Source organism: Taudactylus pleione, unplaced genomic scaffold, assembly GCF_031769625.1.
Source record: "Taudactylus pleione unplaced genomic scaffold, aTauple2 ptg000758l, whole genome shotgun sequence".
Taxonomy (NCBI): domain Eukaryota; kingdom Metazoa; phylum Chordata; class Amphibia; order Anura; family Myobatrachidae; genus Taudactylus; species Taudactylus pleione.
In genome coordinates, this window is record NW_028285160.1 from 5,338,069 (window position 1) to 5,359,109 (window position 21,041).

Genomic DNA, 21,041 nt, shown 5'->3' on the forward strand with positions numbered 1-21,041 from the left:
GAGCATTGGCGGCCCCCCTCCCCTTTTTTCAAATATGGACATAAGAAATGCACCTGAAAAAGGGCCATAGCCTCAAGGGGAAGGGCCAGGAAGAGACAGGGGAGGCCAGGAGCTGCTGGGGATAAAGGAATAGGAAGCTACAAGTGAGAATGATAATAAACAAAAAATGACAGGCCCAAACAGCGCCCCCTGCCCTGCGGTGCCCTGTGCCAAGGCACAGGTTATACTACACTAGTTATGGCCCTGCCTCACAGGCAATGGCATAATAAGACAGTAGTTCAGGCTTGCGATTCCTAAAGCATACTTGCCTACCCTCCCGATTTGGTCGGGAGCCTCCCGAAAATCGGGTGCCGCTCCCGACCTCCCGGGAAGGCAGGCAAGTCTCCCGGCGCCTGCAAACCCCTCTTGCCCCCCACCGCAATTATAGTAAAATCCTCGGCAGCGGGTGGCCTGTGACGCGATTCACGTCGAATCGCGTCATTTTGGTCCCGCCCCCTGCTTCACGCTGCCTGTAATATCGGCAGTGTGTAGCAGGGGCAGGGCCAAAGTGACGCGATCACGTGGCTCTGCCCCCTGCGATCACGTGGCTCCGCACCCGCATACTCTTTTAGTCTGGCCGGCCCCGTCCCGTTTGGTGGCCACGCCCACCCCCCAGTAAAGCCGATCTGGCTGCTCCCTCCCGAAGGGGCAGCCAGATAGTCGGCAAGCATGTCCTAAAGGTCCACTGTGGCCTAGGATGCAAAGCCGGGAAGCCGGCAGTCGGGATTGCGTCCGTCGGCTTCCCGACTGCTACCCTGAAAGGGAGTCCTGTCGGCAGTGACTTGCATTAGACAGCAATGTTAGTAACCTGGTGAAAGCAGGAGAGCACAGCACATGACACGAAGGAGCGCAGGACACTCGCAGAACCAAGTGGGGAAGTAGATGGATATTTACACTGGAGCTCGGGGCTCTCAAATCAATCAGAGACTTCGCCAGGAGCTGGACAAGTACTTTATTATGAAAAAGACCTATATCCTCCTAAACCACAATAATGAGCATATTTTGTTTTGAATGACATTTTACAGGTCACTTTTTGCATTGAGAATATGGAACGTGGGAAGTTCAAACCATCAAGAAGTAAAAATAAAACTATAAATACTTACAAGTGCACCTGTTGATATTTTGGCAAAGTCCTTCAATGATAATAGTGATTTATTATAAGTAAGAATACACCACTTCTGATTCACCAGCCACAACGGCTGTCACAATGCCGTCCTCACCTCGAATCATCCAGCAAAAACAGAGGGTAGAATGAGCGTTCAGCTACTGGAGGTATTCTAAGCATTTAAATCAGTTGATCCTACAAGAACAGTGAATTTATCCTGCCTATTAAAACAGGTCTTTAGGGAGTCCTACCAGTCTCACAGACATGCTTGACAGGCTGGTTTGAAGCTGGCTGAGGTAACGACGACGCAGCCGGGAAAGACTGTGCTCTGGAAACAGGCCGGTGTCTGTCTGATCCTGCCATGCCAACTGTGTCCATCTGAGCCTGGTAGATATGAAATTGGTTGATACGCTGATGGTCCGGGAACTGCAGTTGCCAAGAAAACAGCACAGTAGAAAGAAACATGAGAGGGGATAAAGTAAGACAAAAGCAGAAACATGTCAACAAATTAAGTTCATTGGGTCAGGTCTGTTATAAACGTGCAAAACAAAAAAAGTCAGAGGCTCAGTCAATAAATTAATTCAGCAGATGTTTTTACACTGACACAGGAGAGTCATCCTACATGCTGAGCACTCGGTCATGGCAGGAAGCCTGTCAGTTCTCACAGTCTGAGGGGAACTTTTCTTTGACCTGAATGACCAAATTTGCAAAATTTAAGGAATATATATTTTTCTTTACAGAAAGTACCTGAGAGAACATAGAGCAAAAAATCCTGATCATCAAATATGAATTTTGCCAACTATAATAGGTAAATAAATTTATATTATATATATATATATATATATATAAAATTTTAATACGTGATAGTGAAAACATCAGTATCAATCTGCAGAGTGATGGACACACAGCTGACATTCTGTAAGCTACCGCAGGAACCAAGTACATCATTTTGGCTCATTGTTTCACTTTGTGATATAGATGTCAACTCAGACTGGAATTGCTTAAAAATTTCTTATTTGAATGCAAATTTGCTTTAAAAAATCTGCTGGGCTGACAGCGAGACGCATAAGGCACCTGATTATAGACACCTGCAAAAAAAAGGATAATTATGCTGTGAATGTGCCAGCTATGACAAGCTCCCGCCTACATGTGGAATTAGTAGAATTTTTCAACATTATGGGGCTTATTTTGAGTTACACACTTGCGCTGACACATTTCTGTCTGGCTGCGGTGATCTGCTTACTACATTATACAAATGTGAGAATTCGTCTTTGCATAGTTATAATCCATGGGACTGCATGTGGAAGCCTATCCCGCCCACTGTTCTTATGTCTGCAGCCGCAGCTGTCATCAGTGGTATCTGGATTTACACCATACTGGGTTCAAAGATCCGGCTGAAACAGATGTCCCATCTCTGGCCCCAAGCTACGATTATGCATGGTTGTCAGTTTACACGCCCATGACACAATGGCATGGCCGCCGCCCATTTACCGCCCTCAACTGCCCATTTCACAGACAGTGTGGTCCATTGATTGGATGGACCAATCCTAGCAGTCTACAACCCTTTGCACATACCTCATTGGGTACATGTGCAAAAGCCAATTTGTTTTTTGGCATATGAGCGGTATGCTGAAATCTGCAGGATCCGTGTGCATTGGGACTTGCGTGTGATTCATAATCAGCCCTTATATGTCACTGTAATCTTGCATTTCACAGAATGACATAACATGTCTTTAGGGAAGAGGGTAAGGATACAATGGCATTTCTGGAGCTTGGTACATGTCATATTTTAGCCCCCAGAGAAACATAAGTGGGCTGCTTTTGTGAACCAAAATATAGGAACCATCTTATATTCTGAGGATAGTTAACATATGCATTTTGGGGAGATTTCCTGCAATAATCTTGATGAATATGCACCTTAGTGATGTTGTAATAAACCCCTGTATAACTGATACATTTGTTGATCCAGTGGAAAATAAATCAAAACCACCAGGAAGAGAAACATCTGCAAATTTAGCCTCATAGGGAAAAAAAAATCCTCTCTAACCACATACAGTACGTGGAAATCAAATTAACTCCTTAACGCACCCTGTTTAATTTGCTCATTATAACTACTGGTACCATTTGTGGTATGACAATCCTCTAATCCATTTGTACATCCATCCGGAGAGTCTACCATTACTATGCTTTCTCAGAAGTGAACCCCACAGTATTATTACATTGACATTCATCATTACTTAATGGCCCGTTACACATGCGGAAATGCTAGTTTCCGCATATTTTAGGTAATGGACCATTGATCATCAGGTGTCCAATAGGGCCACCTGATATTCAGCAACCTCAGAAAACTTAAAGTTTTTGTAGTTTGCTTGCAATAAAAAACGCCATCTTCAGATGGAGCTTGTTCTCAGAGCTCCACTCTTAATTGTGAGAAGGAGAGACCGGGGCTGCGAAGAGGGATCCGAGCGGATCCCTCCGCCACCTCCTCCTTGTGTGACCAGCGACTCATGTGTGTGACCTCAGGACTCACATGTGATCTGAAGCTGGCCACGGGGGGAAGTAAGTAACACTGCTACTGAAGAAGCAGTGTTACTGATCGCGGGGACAACTGCTTTTCAGAGCAGTCCGTCCTCGCACCGGAACAATGCTGAATTGCTACGGTGATAAGTATCCCCCATGGTGCCCGATGATAAATAGACCCTAGTGAAAGCTCTCTATGTTGGTTGAAACAGTGAAACAATTATTCATCAAATCTCAGTAGCTTGTTAAACAAATACTTGTCTTATGCTTGAAAGTATTTGTACTTGTAGACATCAGTTGGTTTATTTCTACGAGTAAACACACCCAGGTTCTCCAGTTTTTCATTAGAAGTTTAGCTCTCCATATTCCATTCCTTATATTAATAAGTAGCTAGTCTCTGAACCCTCTCAAGGTCTCCTATGTCTTTTTAATTCATACTGTAGTTGCACAAAATTGTACCTCATATTCAAGATGCTCCTCATGCAAGCTTGCACTATTTTATACATCCCAGGATTATATTAGCTTTTGCAGCACATGCCTGACATTGAATGCTGCTTCTCAGTTTATAGTACCCTGTTCTATAACCCTTAATTTCAGCATTGTCTGAAAATACAGATACTTTCTATCTTACAACTTCTACTAAATCACTGATACCGCTTCTATACCTAAATTCAGGGTCTGACCCGGAGGTTATAACAGGGTTCCAAACCGGATCAGACCCGGAATTTAGCCGGAGCCGACCCAGGATATTCCCGAGTCGGCGTCATTCACATCGGAGCTGTGTCTGCAGTGACCCGGCTCTTCCGGCGTGGAAGTGGATGCTTGGAGATGATGTCATCTCCAAGCGACACTGAAGCCGGCTAATCGACCGGGATGCGGTACGCTACAGATCATCGTGACCCGGATCTCGCCATTTACACTGTAGGGTTTCACGGGTCATTCCCATGTTAAAACCTGCAAGTTACCTGGGTTGGATTGCCGGGTCACTTGACTCGAGAATCCAACCCTGTCCTCTTTTACACCAAGAAGCTACCCGGGTTAACCCTGCAATAACCCAGGTTTTAGCTCTGGTGTAAAAGGGGTATTATAAATAGAGTGAAAAGTAATGGGCTCATGACAGATCCCTGAACACAGCACTAATAATTTAGATTCAATCAGAGTATGTCCCATATAAAGCAACCTTTTACTAATTATTGTCAAGCCTGTTGTGTATTTATGTGCATATGTCCACTATTCCCATTGCTCTTATCTGTTATGTGGAACTGTATCAAATGTTTTCACTAATTCAGAATAAATCACGTCAATTGCATCACCAGGATACAGCTTATTTACACATCTACTTTCTGCCAGTCCTCTATTACTGACCCTACTACGTCCATAGATATACGAAATATGCAGATATCATCTGGGACAAGTGTTTAATGAATTTTAGGAGCCTATTCATAGATGCATTTGGAATGGATTTCTATTGCTGTATATTGCAACAATAGAAAACCTCCTATTGCCATGATTTGCAAAGAGAAATTTGCAGGGCAGCTGAGTAGTTTTCAGTTGTTTCCCAATATTGGACGGGGGAGGTACAGTAAGAGGATATTTACCAACTCCATGGTGGAAAGCTTTCACTGGAGTAGGCTGGGTTACCAACGGCAGTAGCCTTTGATAGATAGGGAGAAGCCCTATCAATGAAGAAAAGCACCCTTAGATGCTTAATAAATAGAGTCCCTAATCTTTTCTATTTGGAAATGTAATTCTTTGGCGTCAGGCGCGTGATGTGTAATGGTGCGCGCAGGTTATTGCATTACGACATGTTTCCTGCCATTGTTTCTTCCTTAGCTAACGTACTGTAGATGAACAGAATATAAGTCTGCTTTATCGGGAAGCAATCGGGAAGCCGACTGCCTAAATACCGGCAGCCGGCTTCCCGACTGTCTTATCCCGGCAAGGGTGAAATGCCGGGTGTCTAGATGTAGATGCCCGCATTTCCCTGACGCCGGTAGACCGGTGCCCGGCATCACGATCATAGTGATGCCGGGCGCCGTGAGCAGACAGCCGCGGGGGGGGAGGGTTAGGTTTAGGGCTCCCTGGGGGGACTTAGGGTTAGGCACCCCCCGGGAGGGTTAGGGTTAGGCACCCCCGGGGGGGACTTAGGGTTAGGCACCCCCCCGGGGGACTTAGGTTTAGGCAGTGGGGAAGGGGGTGGTTAGGGTTAGGCGCTTAGAGGGGGGATTAGGGTTAGGCACTTGGGGGGGAAGTTAGGGTTAGGCACCCCTAAGGAGGGTTAGGGTTAGGGGGGTTAGGTTAGGTTAGTCTATACTTACCTATCCACGATCGGGATTTCCAGCGCTGTCGCACTTCTGCTGCTTCGAACTCTGCTCCTGTCGGGCTGCCGCTGACGGGAATCGAACCGCCGGCCATGCGGCCGGCGGTATTTCATACCCATTCCGCTTTATCTGTACCGTTTCTCATTATTTTCCTAGGTCACCTTCTAGTAGCCCAATGATTTTTTTTTTACCTATTTATATATTTGAAAATCTTTTTGAATGTTAGACTTGCTTTCTTTAGTCATTGCTTTTTACATTTTATGTCTGATTTATCTTTTATGTACATTGTTACATCAATGATTACTTTTTTTGGACTTTTAACGAAATGTTCTCTGCTTTTCCTGTAATCCGCTTTACTCTTTTGTTAAGACTCATGGGGGTATATTTACTAAAGTTGGATTTTTAGAAATGGAAATGTTGCCCATAGCAATCAATCAGATTCTACTTAACATTTACCTAGCACATTCTCTAGAACAGAGGTTCTCAAACTCGGTCCTCAGGACCCCACACAGGTAATGTTTTCCAGATCACCTAGCAGGTGTACAGTTATATTCATTACTCACTGACACATCTTAAAAGATCCACAGATGGAGCTAATTATTTCACTTGATTATGTGAGGAGACCTGGAAAACATGCACTGTTTTGGGTTCTGAGGACCGAGTTTAAGAACCTGTGTTCTAGAAGATAATAGCTAGAGTCTGATTGGTTGCTATGGGCAACATCTCCACTTCTAAAAATCAGCACTTTAGTAAATATACCCCATGGTGCTTATTACATGTTGTTTACAAATGTTTTTATCAGTAGTAAATAATAAATGTAAGCAGGTCTGGCACTAGAAATCATTGATTCTTGTGTCACTAACTCACAATGGGCTCTATTTATTAACATTATTTTTACTAAAATAAAGTGAAAAAGGGTGTTTTCACACCCTTTTCACATTATTTTAGTTTCACCTGTAGTTATTACAGGGTAATTGGAGTAGAATTAGTAAAATTCTACTACAATCCCTAGTATCACTTATTTTTAGTAAAGCAGATCGCATTTCCCATAATTGTAATGGGAAATGTGATCCGACCAGAGTTACTAATAATAAATGTGAAAAAAATACCGGGGAAAGCCCTGCAATAATAACGCCACCTGGAGGTGACGTTATCCAGGGTCTCCCCCGGTTACCGGGCTCCCACTCTGCTCTAACGGGGAGAGCAGAGGCGGGAGCCGGTACCAATCAGCTATGTGGTCTAAACAGACCGCAAGCTGATTGCTGTAAAAAAAAGAAAAAAAAAATGTAAACATTTTTTTTTTACTTAACTGAATCCAGGGACCGGTGATCGGGCCTCCGGTGATGGCTCCTCTCCGGTCAGCTGGCCTCCCATAGTGCACTGCGGCCCTGTCATCAGGTGATCGGGTCCCAGTGCAGTATGGGAGATCACCTGATCGGGAAGCCTGGAGAAGGTCACCGGAGGCCAGGAGGATGCAGGTAAGTGTAATGAAGGGAGGGGGGGTCGCGGGGGTCCGCGATTGCGGGGGCTGGGCTTAGCGTTGGTGGGGGGTAGCAGCGACGGTGGGTCGGCGCATGCGCGGGCTCTTAGTCGCGGTATTTTTTTCCGAAAATACCGCGACTAGAGTGCGGATGGGATCCGCAGGGACAGAGCTTTATCACAAGCTCTGTCCCTGCAAGGGATTTATAGTAAATCCCTGTGATATTGCCTGAATTCGCAATGCGAATTCACTCGGTAATATCACACTACAATCCGCATTCAATATGCGGATTGTAGTAAATAGAGCCCTTTGTGACTCATTGTGCTCTTGTTTTTGGGCAGGTCCAAATGCTAGTAGTAACAAATGCTTTTGAAATGTGGGACAGCTAGTTTCCTTACTGCAAAGACTTTCCCCAGTTTTACCTGAGCATGTTGGTGAAGGATTAAAAACTGTAGGGAGTTAAGCCAGACTTGTGTAAAATACAGTATACACAAAGGGCTCTATTTATTAACATTATTTTTACTAAAATAAAGTGAAAAAGGGTGCTTTCACACCCTTTTCACATTATTTTAGTTTCACCTGTAGTTATTACAGGGCAATTGGAGTAGAATTAGTAAAATTCTACTACAATCCCTAGTATCACTTATTTTTAGTAAACAGATCGCATTTCCCATAATTGTAATGGGAAATGTGATCCGACCAAAGTTACTAAAAATAAATTGTAAAAAAATACCGGTGAAAGCCCTGTGATAATAACGCCACCTGGAGGTTAGAGCAGGGCAGGAGGCCGGTAACCGGTGGAGACCCTGGATAACGCCACCTCCAGGTGGCGTTATTATCACAGGGCTTTTCCCGGTATTTTTTTCACATTTATTTATAGTAACTCTGGTCGGATCACATTTCCTATTACAGTTATGGGAAATGCGATCTGCTTTACTAAAAATAAGTGATACTTAGGGGTTGGAGTAGAATTTTATGAATTCTACTCCAATTGCTCCAATTGCCCTGTAATAACTATAGGTGATACTAAAATAATGTGAAAAGGGTGTGAAAACACCCTTTTTCACATTATTTTAGTAAAAATAATGTTGATAAATAGAGCCCTTTTGGTCTATTCATAGAGTAGTGAAAAGTCCTGTTTAATTGAGCAAAGTACTTTTCAATGATTTCAGCAATTTATACAGGGGGTTACCGGTCCGTGGAGGAGGTTATTCCTTCTCCAGCAGCACTCCCCGCTTTGTGTATGAATGGCATCACCATACTTTTGTATGGTGAGTGCAATTCATAAAGGTATGGAAAGTTCAGCTTTCTATTCCTCTCCTCGTACAGGATGGCGTAATCTGTACAGTGCACCAAACAGAGCAGGGAAACTGCATCATACATGCCTACCCTCCCGGTTTTCGCGGGAGGCTCCCGATTTTTCCCCCGGAAGGGGGGGCATTTCTCCCGCATTCTGCCCACTTCCTAGTGAAGTGGGCAGAATGAGGAGAATACCCGCGGCGATCGCGGGTCTCCGTGAAGGGGGCGGGGCTTAAGATGTGATTCTGCATGAATCACAGCATTTGGCCCCGCCCCCTATGCAAATTTTACCCAATCGCGGCAGTTTTACCACGAGGGGCGGGGCTTAATGACGCGAATCAGTAGGCCCCGCCCCCATCGGCCCCCTTCTGCTTCTCTTACCCGGGCTTCTCCCGGGAAGAGACGATAAAAGGTAGGTAAGTATGAACTGCATACTTCCCTGTTCTCTGCCCAGCACCTGGCGCTGGCTCCGCCCCGTTACCCAGCATCCATTGCTGCAGGACTGACCTGACCTGCTGCTCTCGGGCACAAGTGCGAGAATACAGACATATCGGGCTCCTGTTATGTCTGCCTGCACACTGCTTTCCAGGATCGTGGAGGGGCCGGATAGCGCATGAAGACGTCGGACAAGTAAAGGTGCGTATCCACTTGCCGATAGAGGAACGATGGTACGATTACAACATTGGCTACTAAACATCACTAGATATCGCATCGATGTGATGCGATTTATAGTGATATTTTTCAGTAGCCACTTCATGTTCTTCATGAATAGACCCCATATTGTCCCTGATGCCACATGTCATCCCTGATGTCCACTTTTGGGACTGCCCCTCATAGAGGCATAGTTGGATGCCCTAAAAGAGAACTGTATAGTCTCAAACTCAATCCTCAGCACCCCAAACAGGTCACGTTTTCCAGGTCACCTAGCAGGAGCACAGGTGTATTCATTACTCACTGCCACATTTTAAAAGATTCACAGGTGGAGTTAATTATTTCACTTGTGATTCTGTGAGGAGACCTGGAAAACATGCACTGTTTGGGGAACTGAGGACTAAGGGCCTGATTCAGACCCGCTCGCTAAGATGCATACTCTCGCTGCTGCCGATGGTATGCATTGTGCGCATGCGTATACCTTAGTGAAAGTTCACAATGCATTCGCTTGCTGCGCATAGACAGCCCAGCAGAGTGAGTGACAGGGGAAGCCGTTTGTAGGTGGTAACAGGGGCTGGCCATTAAAAACGGGGGAGTGGAGGTGCAAATGCAGGCGTGCCTGAGCATCTCAACGGCGTATTAGAGGTGTGCATAATTATAAGACAGCATCATAGTATACATCAGCTGGCTTGTTATTACACTGAAGTGCTCGCAGTGCTTGCGTCAGGGTATGGTCAACCTCAAGCGCTGTGATCGCATCCGATGTACCAATGGTTACATACACTTCCTGGACATGACATGCACAAGTGGGCGTCTTAAGACAGGCTGGTGGGTGTCTGCATACAGTATGTGAACGCTCTCTAAGAAATACTGGGCATGCTAATGCATTGCTGTGCAATTTGCATACACATCGTGCTAGCTGTATGCATCAGCACTAGTTCTTTTTTGTGCATTAGTGCCAGCTTGGCAACTTACCTATAAACTAGCAGCACTGGATTGTTACTACTAAACAATATTTATGAACTTTTCTCTCTTTTTGCCGTATAGCAATATGTGTCTGTCTTTCAATAAAGCATTAATACATAGATTATGGCTCCCTAATCCTCTCCCCATTCCCACATCCTACCACATCATACCACATCATACCAACATTGTATGTCACATGCCCTGTATTATAATGTAATGTATGACTGTTTTATGTTTCATGCTTTATTGGGGTCAATATATGTGTATATATATATATATATATATATATATATATATATGCGCTATAACTCAGGTACCTGAATGCATTTGTCTTATACTTGTTTTTCTGTATGCCAATAAATATCCATTTTTCAGTCATAGAGGGCAATTCAATTGTTTTAGATGCCCCCCACTGGCCATCTATACGAATAGGCACTCGGCGGAGCAATTCAATTGTTCGGACTCCTAAAGCTGCGGGAACACACATTTCTGCACTCTGAGGTGCGAGAAGAAATGTGTGCAAAGTCCCGTTTTTCGGGCGCCCTCGTGGTGGTTTGGCCGCCCAAACGGCATGCTATTAGACGCGGTAAATACTAATGGGCGCCCGAACAAAGAAACAATTGAATTGCTTTTCGTATAGATGCCCAGCAGGGGGCATCTAAAACAATCGCAGCTGTAGATGTGTAAGGCTAAATCTGAAAGGTCCAGATGATGGGTGCTCAGATTGAATATCTGTATCTGATGGATCTCCATGAGCACAATTCCACTGACCATGTTTTCATTGTCTGACTGCATCTACCAGTAGTATCCGTTCAGTCTTAAGATTTGCATCCATGGTTTCTGTACTTTAGCATGGTGTCTTCAATATAATTAACTGATTGTGCTTTCAATCACACTTCCCCTGACGGTCACAGGCTACTGCTGCTAAGACTGAGAAGGGGCACATATTGGCTTATCACTCATACAGTCACAGTAGGGTGAGGAAGTGTAGGCCAGTGACACGTAGCAACTATTGCCCCTGCAGTCTTTGTAACACTAGTCTGTAACTGAAAATTGACGTTAATGAAAAGTGGGGGTCAGGCATGGTGCAAAATTTGGTGTAGACATAATGTCATTCCACTCACAAATTTATATAATACATTCTGCTGTCACAAACACAGCACTGACATGGAACGTTCGGCTGTAAGCCCTTGCGAGCAGGTACTCAAGCAATTTATTTGTCTATGGGGCAGATTCAGCAGTGCATGTAAGAGCACTACTGAGCGCAGACTCCTGAATATCGGGAATCTGTTCGTGCGCAGGACCCATTCTGCGCATGTGCAGAATAGGTCCTTCGTGATCGTACGCACGCCCCGGTATGTCTCTGGCTGATTGACAAGCAGAGGAGATTATGGGGCGGTTCGGCAGCAGGGACAGCCTGCGTTCGCCTCTGTTTTCTGGGAGTTGCAAAGTCAGGACCAGCGTCCACAGACCCAGATTCCTGGCCTCGCATGTTGGTCAGCCTGTATAAGCCTGGCCCCGCCCAACATCACGACCATCTGATCCCAGGCTGCAACCTTGGTCGCTGCTCTGGGATCGCAGATTTAGCAGGAGGTGTCATACACCCCCTGCTGCATTTGCATTTTAGCAAGGATTGAATTGCAAAGCTGCTTGTGTGCGGCTTTGCAATTCCGTCCTCTGCTGAATCAGGCCCAATTATACTGTAGTATGTTCAGTCTGTATTCTCCTGTATACTGTTGTAGAACAGGCATATCTAACATGTGGCCCGAATAAACATTTTATGCGGCCCGACAGTGTGGGCCCACATACTGTATATATAATATGCAGCCCACACACCTGCCACGCTCGGAGCTCTGCTCCGATCGGGCAGTGTTTACTTTATTTAAACCTGGCAATGCTGGTCTCTGAAGTTATCAGAAGCCTCTGATCGCTTCAGGGGACAGTCTTCCCAGTGATGCAGCGCACGGGTGACGTCACCCGCGTTTTCCGCGATGAGAGGAGCCTGCGCCTGCTGCTCTGGATCTAATTAGATCCAGTCAGCGGCAGAATCTACGCGGGATGGTGGGAGTGAAGACGGCGTGGATTGTGGCGGTGCCCAGCGCCCATCGTGAAGAATGGTAAGTACTGCACAGGTGAGTGGGGCCTATTGTATACTGGGAGGGGGCACAGTATAAGGGGCATTACTGGGGGCACAACAATAGGGGCTCTGCATAAGGAGCATTACAGGGGGCTCTGCATAAAGGACATTATTGGGGGCTCTGCATAAGGGGCATTACTGGTGGCACAACATAAGGGGCATTACTGGGGGCACTGCATAAGGGGCACTACTAGGGACTTTACTGGGGGCTCTGCATAAGGGTCATTACTGGCACAACATATGGGACACTACTGGGGGCACTACTAGGGACATTAGTGGGGGCTATGCATAAGGGGCATTACTGGGGGCACTACTGGGGGCTCTGCATAAGGGGCACTACTGGGGCACTGTATAAGGGGCACTACTAGGGACATTACTGGGGGCACAACATAAGGGGCATTACTGGGGCACTGCATAAGAGGCATTGCATAATGGGCACAAATTCAGGGGGCATTGCATAAGGGGCACTACTATAGGGGGCACTGCATTGGTTTTTATTAATAATAAACCTTTAAAAATTGCATAGAATACTTTTTTTTTGTTGCGACCCACACACTCTTTATTATTATTGTTTAATTGTCTTACACTGTATGTAAATGACACCTCATCCTCCAACTTTCCTATCCCAGCCTCCACTCTGTCAGGCTCCGCCCCCTCTGCTTTTCTAGACCCTCACCCAGCTGCTCTGTCCTGCTCCTCCCCCACCCACTGTCACTTTGGTGGAGTGCTGCAGGGCCCTTTCCAAATGTTACTATTGGGCTCACAAAGGTCTAGTTACACCCCTGCATTAATGTATCTGAGTGGAGTATGATTTTGGCTCTGAGGTAAAGAAATATTGGAAACCCACTTCAGCATAGTGACTGTGGGCCAGATTCAGTACAGATCGCTATTGCGATCGCAACTGCAATTACACACCAAGTCTCATTGCGAAAATATACCAATGATTGCAATGCCATCATAGCCAAATATAAGGACGCCCACTTTACCTTACACACATCCGTAATACTTAGCAAGTCTGCAAAAGCATCAGTAACATCGAGTAACATCGCGGCCTCACACACACTGGCACAAGGTCTGACCATACTCAGAGATTGCTAACCATGTTGCACGCAATGAAAGCCTGAACTGAGTATGGCATCGCAGTGGTTAATGTATGCACGCCCTTGTAACAGCGTTCAAACGCACTGCCACGCCTGCATTCTGCCGACCACCCCCCATCACCACCCCCAAACTGTCACTTCCTGTCAATCACTCTGCAATGAGTCTGCGTAGACACTGCAGTCCGATCCCAGTGAGACCTTCAGTGCGTGCATTGCGATGTATACACAACAATCGTCCAACTGCGTGCATAATCGCATTTGCGATCGGTAATGAATCAGGCACTGTGACTTAGAAGTGACAGTGTATGGACAGGCCCCGTCACACACAAATATACTAGGTGCATTGTCTGAGTAACAAGATCTTTCCTGGGGTCTAAAAAATAACTAAAACTAATTCACAGTGATCAAGACTAGAAATGTGTTATTGTCCTAACACCACTCAGCCATCCATCATGTCCACGGAGCCAGCTCCTTGTTCATCTTTTCTCCAAATTGCATCTCCTGCAGATCTCATCACTCATGTACTGTATGAAACCAATCTCATCCTCTGGTTCTCAATAGTGTCTAACAGCATCCAAAGTGTACATTGGTATATTTTATGTTGATGGGGTCAATTACATTTGTGTTGATGGTATGGCTGCACATACTGTATATTCCTCCATTATGGTAGCCACTATGATGTCAATTTTCCGTCGCACTTTTATGGCTGCAAGGCAATGAGGGCAATGTCGTGGTCTTGTGATATGCTGTTCCACAGCATAATATATGGCACATCGCAGTTAATTGAATTGACTCTAACGAGTTTTGCTGTTTAGTTGGTGTGTAGCTGTGTGGTGTAAAAAGTTTTAGCTAAATAAAATGTGCTGCTGGTTTAGACATAAGCTATGTGTAATACATTGCCAAGAAATGATTGCTTGTTAGGGATCGGTCCAGTAAATAATACTATGACAGACAGAGAAGTGACTAATCAAAAGAAATATAATTGTGTAATATTCTGGATAGTGCTAAATTATTGTTCGATGTAATCATGTATACTCTTTCACAGACTATTGTGATTAGCTGGAGCATGCTGTATTTTTTTATTATTTATTTATTAATAATTATATAGCGCACACATCTGCAGCGCTTTACAGGGCCGGATTAACAATGGGGTGGGTGGAGCTGCAACTCCAGGCCCCCCTATAAAAATAGGCCTTTTCCTTGGAGCAGACAGGACCAATGCATCAGCTGTGTGTGGCTCTTTCTGTACTCCCTGGACTGTGGACCTGATTCAGACCCGATCGCTAAGGGGCGATGGCTCGCAGACGGCCAATAGTTGCAAACTTCGCAGTTAGTCGCAGTGCACATGCGTAAACCACTCACTGCGATCAGGAATCGAGCGCTCGTAGTACAAAGGCAGATCACTCCTTTGAGTGACAGTGCCGTTTGTGGGTGGTAACAGGGGAAGGTGCATGTAAATGGGGGAGTGTTAGTGCGAACGCTGGCGTGTCTGGCCGTCATAACGGCGTTTTATGGGTGTGCAAAATGTCAAAGCTGCGTCATTGTACACATCACCTGTCATCTTTTTTTGACTGAAGCACTCGCAGTACTTGCGGGAGCCAAGGCCTACCCTAAGCAGTGCGAGTGCTTCTGATGGCTCTCGATGTTACCAATGGTCTTATACACTTCCTGGAGGTGACGTGTGCTGCGAGAGTAGAGGGGGCGGTATTACACGAGCTTGTGAGTGCTTAGGCACCGCTCTCTAACGTATAAAGGGCGTCCTTTAGCCTTGCCTTGCGATCATAGTTTTTGCATGCCCGACCCCTTTTTGGATGCAATGATCGCATTCCTGTGCTGTAGAAAAATTCTGTATTACTAGCCAGTGCACCCGGCAGACACCAGGGGGCGCTGTAGAGATTTCTTTTATACCATTAAAAAATGTAAGATCTCCATTGGCTTATTGCTAAGTAAATACCTTAAACATCCTTACTTAACTTATCTAATAAATATAGAGATGGACACCATAACAGCTTGGCTAAAGGTCATAGCTTTCATTTACCAATTAATTAATTCACCTAACCGAGGTGGCCAGGAGATGCTGCATACTAAGGCCCTCATTCAGACCCGGACGCAAGTGGCCGTTCGTACGTTGGGCGAACGTAAAAAAATATTTAAATTCAGGCACACGCTCGTATTTTCGTTCGCATCAAAACATCCTCCCCAAACTCAGACGACCCCTCCTCTAACTAACGAGCGTGCCAAATAGCGAGCGTACATCCCCGAAGTGGTTTGAAGGGAACGCACGCACTAGTACTACCCGGAAGTTGGACTGTCACATTTCGATTAACTGCTCGTTTATTCTGCCTACCTCCCTCAATCGTAACATGCCAATCAATATATCAATTAGCTTAATTTTTTTTTTTTTTTTTTACACAATGCAATAAACTTTATTTATGTCCGTGTTTGTGTTTACCCGCAGAATACGTACGGCTTAAACATTCGCTTTTAATTGTCAAAATACATGTTAGCCCCTATTAAATAATTGTTCTATTTGTTTTTATACCCGCATATTTCCTGGAGTTCATTTCTTTATGTAAATTTGCTTACGCATGTCACTGCATCAAGCCTATCATAAGTCTCCACAGATTTCTGGCCCTATCGAACAGATGACTCATACACTAACCAATAGAATTGCTCCTGTTAATTTCCTAAATACATTAGCCAATCATAAAATTTGGGAGCACTTTATCAAAAATTATTTTTAGGAAAAACTCCATTGCCATCATGAGAGCCTCCGCATTCACCAGGCGCGAGCTGCTGGTGCTTACGGAGGTGATGGATAGGCGGATCACCAGCCAGCCTCCACCCATCACCAACCGCGAGAAGCGATCCGCATATGCGGAGGTTCGGGCCCGCCTGCGCTCCTTCGGCTCATGCCGCCATATCGGGCAGCTGGAGCGCAGGTGGTGAGACCTGCAACGGCGGACGCCCCGCTTGCTGGCATGCTTTCGCATGCAGATCGCGGAATGTAAGTTTAATGGATTGTGGTTTTCATGTTTGTCTTTGTGGCCCTAACTGCATTTCCCTGTATTTCATATTTATTCATTCTCCTCATATCTGCATGGCCCTGTTTTCCCTGTATTTCATATTTATTCATTCTCCTCATATCTGCATGGCCCTGTTTTCCCTGTATTTCATATTTATTCATTCTCCTCATATCTGCATGGCCCTGTTTTCCCTGTATTTCATATTTATTCATTCTCCTCATATCTGCATGGCCCTGTTTTCCCTGTATTTCATATTTATTCATTCTCCTCATATCTGCATGGCCCTGTTTTCCCTGTATTTCATATTTATTCATTCTCCTCATATCTGCATGGCCCTGTTTTCCCTGTATTTCATATTTATTCATTCTCCTCATATCTGCATGGCCCTGTTTTCCCTGTATTTCATATTTATTCATTCTCCTCATATCTGCATGGCCATGTATTCCCTGTATTTCATATTTATTCATTCTCCTCATATCTGCATGGCCTTGTTTTCCCTGTATTTCATATTTATTCATTCTCCTCATATCTGCATGGCCCTGTTTTCCCTGTATTTCATATTTATTCATTCTCCTCATATCTGCATGGCCATGTATTCCCTGTATTTCATATTTATTCATTATCCTCATATCATTTTTTTTGTTGTTTTTGGGGGTGCATTTGAAATTGTTTTTGGGCGCGGATTTTTTTGTGGGAACTAACCCCAATTTGTTTCCCATCTTTTAGGGGCCCAGCAAAGACTACGCCGTCAGCGTCCGGCCAGACGACGATCATGGCCACTCTCCCCAACCCCCAGCCAACACTCCAACTCCACTCCTTCCCCTATTCCCCACTCCTCCCCAGCCTTCCTACACCCTCAGCCAGATTTTTCTGGCCTCCTTCCCCTCCGTCCCAATTCCCCCTCTCCTCCAACCACCCCTCTTAGAATGACCCCCTCCCCGGAGTCGGTCATTACCCCGCCCCGATCTTTGGGGAATGGACCCACCTCCGAGGAGGACGATGGAGGGCCTTCTGTAGCTGGCGTTGGGTCTTCCGGTATGTTTTTTTTTGCGTTTTTTTATCGTTGCAAACTGTTTGTATGTAATCATGTTTTTTTTATTTTTTTGTGTTTATTTTCCAAAATTTTGTGGTTTGGGGCGATTGCCGTAACCTGTTACTGCTGTTTTCAACATACACATAGCACACCTGTCGGAATTTGGACATAGGCCTTGTATTTTTGCCCTACACCATTTTAGTTTGATGAGTTTTAATGCAGTTTTTTTAAAATGTTTTTTGTGGAGTTTCACTATTGTTGTATTAATCCCCACACTTTTCTCACCCACAGAGGAACAGAGGCTTCGGGCCAATTTATCCGCCTGTGTGGCCCAGATGCACACCAATATCATCGGGGTGCTGGTGGTCCTTGACTGTATGTCGGTCCTCCTTAGGGAGTAGTTTTTTATTTTTGGCCCATTCTGTAAATAAATTGTTTTGTTTGAAGTTACGTTCTGGCTCATTCGTTTTTTCAAAACCACATATTGTTTACCCTGACATAAGTAGAGTGTTCCTGCAAGGATTTCAAATTTTTGTCAGTAAGAGTGTGTGTTGTATTTTTATGTCAAACAGCCACAAGAAACACCTAACAGTACCAATCTGATTTCCCTTTTTTGGTGTAGTCACAATTATATTTCTACATTTTACAGGTTCCTAGTTGGTGTGCAAGCAGCTTAGGGCAATATTACGAAGCAAAAGGATTGTACAGGCTTCCTTTTGGTGTTGGTTTGGACCCTGAATAAAGAAAACATTTTTGCTCAAATGGCGTCAGTACTGGATTACCCCTTAGTCAAATGTAACGTGTGTGAACCTGGTTACACTTGGTGGTAACGTTCCAAAAAAGGGACAACATTTCACTCTCAAAACATTTATTATCAACATAACTGAAAAATCAAAGTGGTCACTCACAAACAAAACACACAGTGATAATCTCAAATACAACACATACCAAAAAAACCACATCACAAAAAAAAAATCAAGAACTGGTTGACGAAGGACCATGCCAACAAGATTCCACATATATGGCGTTGCAATAAGGGTTCCAGAATATATCCCCAAAATATCCACATACAGGTTTTGTAAGGGTAGCAGGAAGTAGTCATCGTTGGAGTGCCAAAGATTATGTAAAAAAACAGAAGATGGAGAAAAAAATTTGCCAAAAATTAGATGTTCTCAAACAAACCCAACCACATTAGGTATCAACACTGTTTTTTTTCAAATAATTACCTAAAAAATCTGGCCACCACATCATCGCGTATGGCCCCCCCACATACAGACCTCCGACCAACCTCGGGGGGGCCATCCTCAGGTAAGGCATCCTCTGGCTGCATTGGGACCCCACTCCTTATGGCGATGTTGTGAAATATCCCACACAGGACCACAATTTTCGAAACCATATCCGGCAAATACATGAGTTCGCCACCAGAGCGGTGGAGGCATCTGAATCGGCCTTTTAAAAGGCCGATACAGCGCTCCACCACTTGCCTGGTGGCTGTAAGTGCGGAATTATACTCACTTTGTGGCCCTGGTGTGGGAGCCAAATAAGGAGTGAGCAGCCAGGGCATGCAAGGGTAGCCACTGTCTCCTGTGAAAACGAAAAGTCAACATCAGGCTCACTCTGTATGAAGCTTAACATTGTTATGTACTAAAGGTCTCCACTTACCCAGAAGCCATGCATCACCAGCTTGTAGGTTGGTTAATTTGTGCCATATCCCTGATTGCCGGATGACGAAGGAGTCATGTGCACTTCCTGGTAATTTTGCCATCAGGGACAGGATCTGGAGGGAGGAATCACATACCACCATTACATTGAGGGAGTGATAGTGTTTCCGGTTTCTAAATATTGCCTCCAGCCGTGCTGGAGGCTGAAGTGGTATGTGAGTACCATCCACAACCCCTATGATGTGTGGGAAGCCAGCTATTTGGTAAAAATTGGCCTTGGCCACACTAAGGGCACCCATATCCAAAGGCATTTGAATAAAATGATGGAGGTGCTTGAAAAGTGCCTCCATCACTGCCCTCAGGATCCGGGAAAAGGAGGATTGTGAGATGCACGCCACTATTCCCACTGTTGTTTGGAACGATCCTGAGGCACAGAAATGTAACACCACCATAAATTGCGTAAGTGGTGGAATTGCTGTAGGACTGTCAATTTGCCGCTCAAGATCACTCTCTATTAATGAGAGAGTGTCTATGATGATTTTTGGAGGAAGACGGTATCATCTTAAAACCTCATCATCTGGCATTCCAAAAAGGGTGACACGTGTTCGAAATATCTGGGGCCTTGCACGCCTACGATGCCTACGCCTGGGACGAGATTGAGGTTGGTCGGCTTCCGGGAGCAGGGCCAGAACAATCCGACCCATATCAACCTGAAATGACAACATAGGAATGTCAGCCTTTTTACCCCACCCATTAAAAATACATGTAACTTTGCTTGAAAATACCATCCATTGATGCTTACATGCCGGGGTATTGTCATGATATGTTGTAACTGCAAATAATAACATCAAAAATATACATCATTTTATGCTGGCCATGTCATTATCACAAATTTAAGCAAGACAAAACATAAAAGGGGACACACACACATTTGGGCAAAGAGCAAAACAACGTTGCGCACACTACGTCAAATTGAGGCCAAATGTAAGCAACCAATGCACCAGCAAAAAAAAAACATTTTTAAGGGATGAATACACATTTCACAAAGCGCTAATTATTTCGCAAATACAAGGCACAATAGGAAGTAGTAAAAATGCGCTAATTATTTCGCAAATACAAGGCACAATAGGAAGTAGTAAAAATGCGCTAATTATTTCGCAAATACAAGGCACAATAGGAAGTAGTAAAAATGCGCTAATTAGTTCACAAATACAAGGCACAATAGGAAGTAGTAAAAATGCGCTAATTAGTTCGCAAATACAAGGCACAATAGGAAGTAGTAAAAATGCGCTAATTAGTTCGCAAATACATGGCACAATAATGCTGCATAAATAATGTAAAAAAAACACAGAGTTCGAATTTGCTAAAAACAACGTTACATGTGGAAGGCCAACCAAAATTGCGGACAGACAAACAAGAACATTTCCTAAACAGTTTAACAAATGAACTTACCAAGAGATAATATATAAGAAACCGGACCAAAATGTCTTTGGGGCAGAGCCAAAATAAAACCTAAGAGAGATGAAATGACGGGAAAAACTTATTAGAAAAATCGACACCAGAATGAGAGACAAATTGACCCAAAGTTAGACTTCCCCAAACTTACCAAAACTGGAAACGACCAAAAAATTCAAAATGGAAAAAAACCGAACGGAAAACAAAGAAAAACAAAAAAAAAAATTAAACCACAAAAAACGCAATCT

The 21,041-nt window shown here is 44.6% G+C and overlaps 1 protein-coding gene across 2 annotated transcripts in view; it reads right to left on the reverse strand.

Annotated features, from left to right (window-relative positions):
* Window positions 1-1,021: 1,021 nt before the first annotated feature.
* Window positions 1,022-21,041, reverse strand: part of HDAC9 (histone deacetylase 9) — an 805,652-nt gene continuing 785,632 nt past the window's right edge. For both annotated transcript variants that reach the window (XM_088457369.1, XM_088457370.1), the window contains one exon: window positions 1,022-1,570. In XM_088457369.1, the coding sequence (XP_088313495.1) occupies window positions 1,382-1,570 (189 nt within the window). In that variant the 3' untranslated portion in view covers window positions 1,022-1,381. The remainder of the gene's footprint in view (window positions 1,571-21,041) is intronic.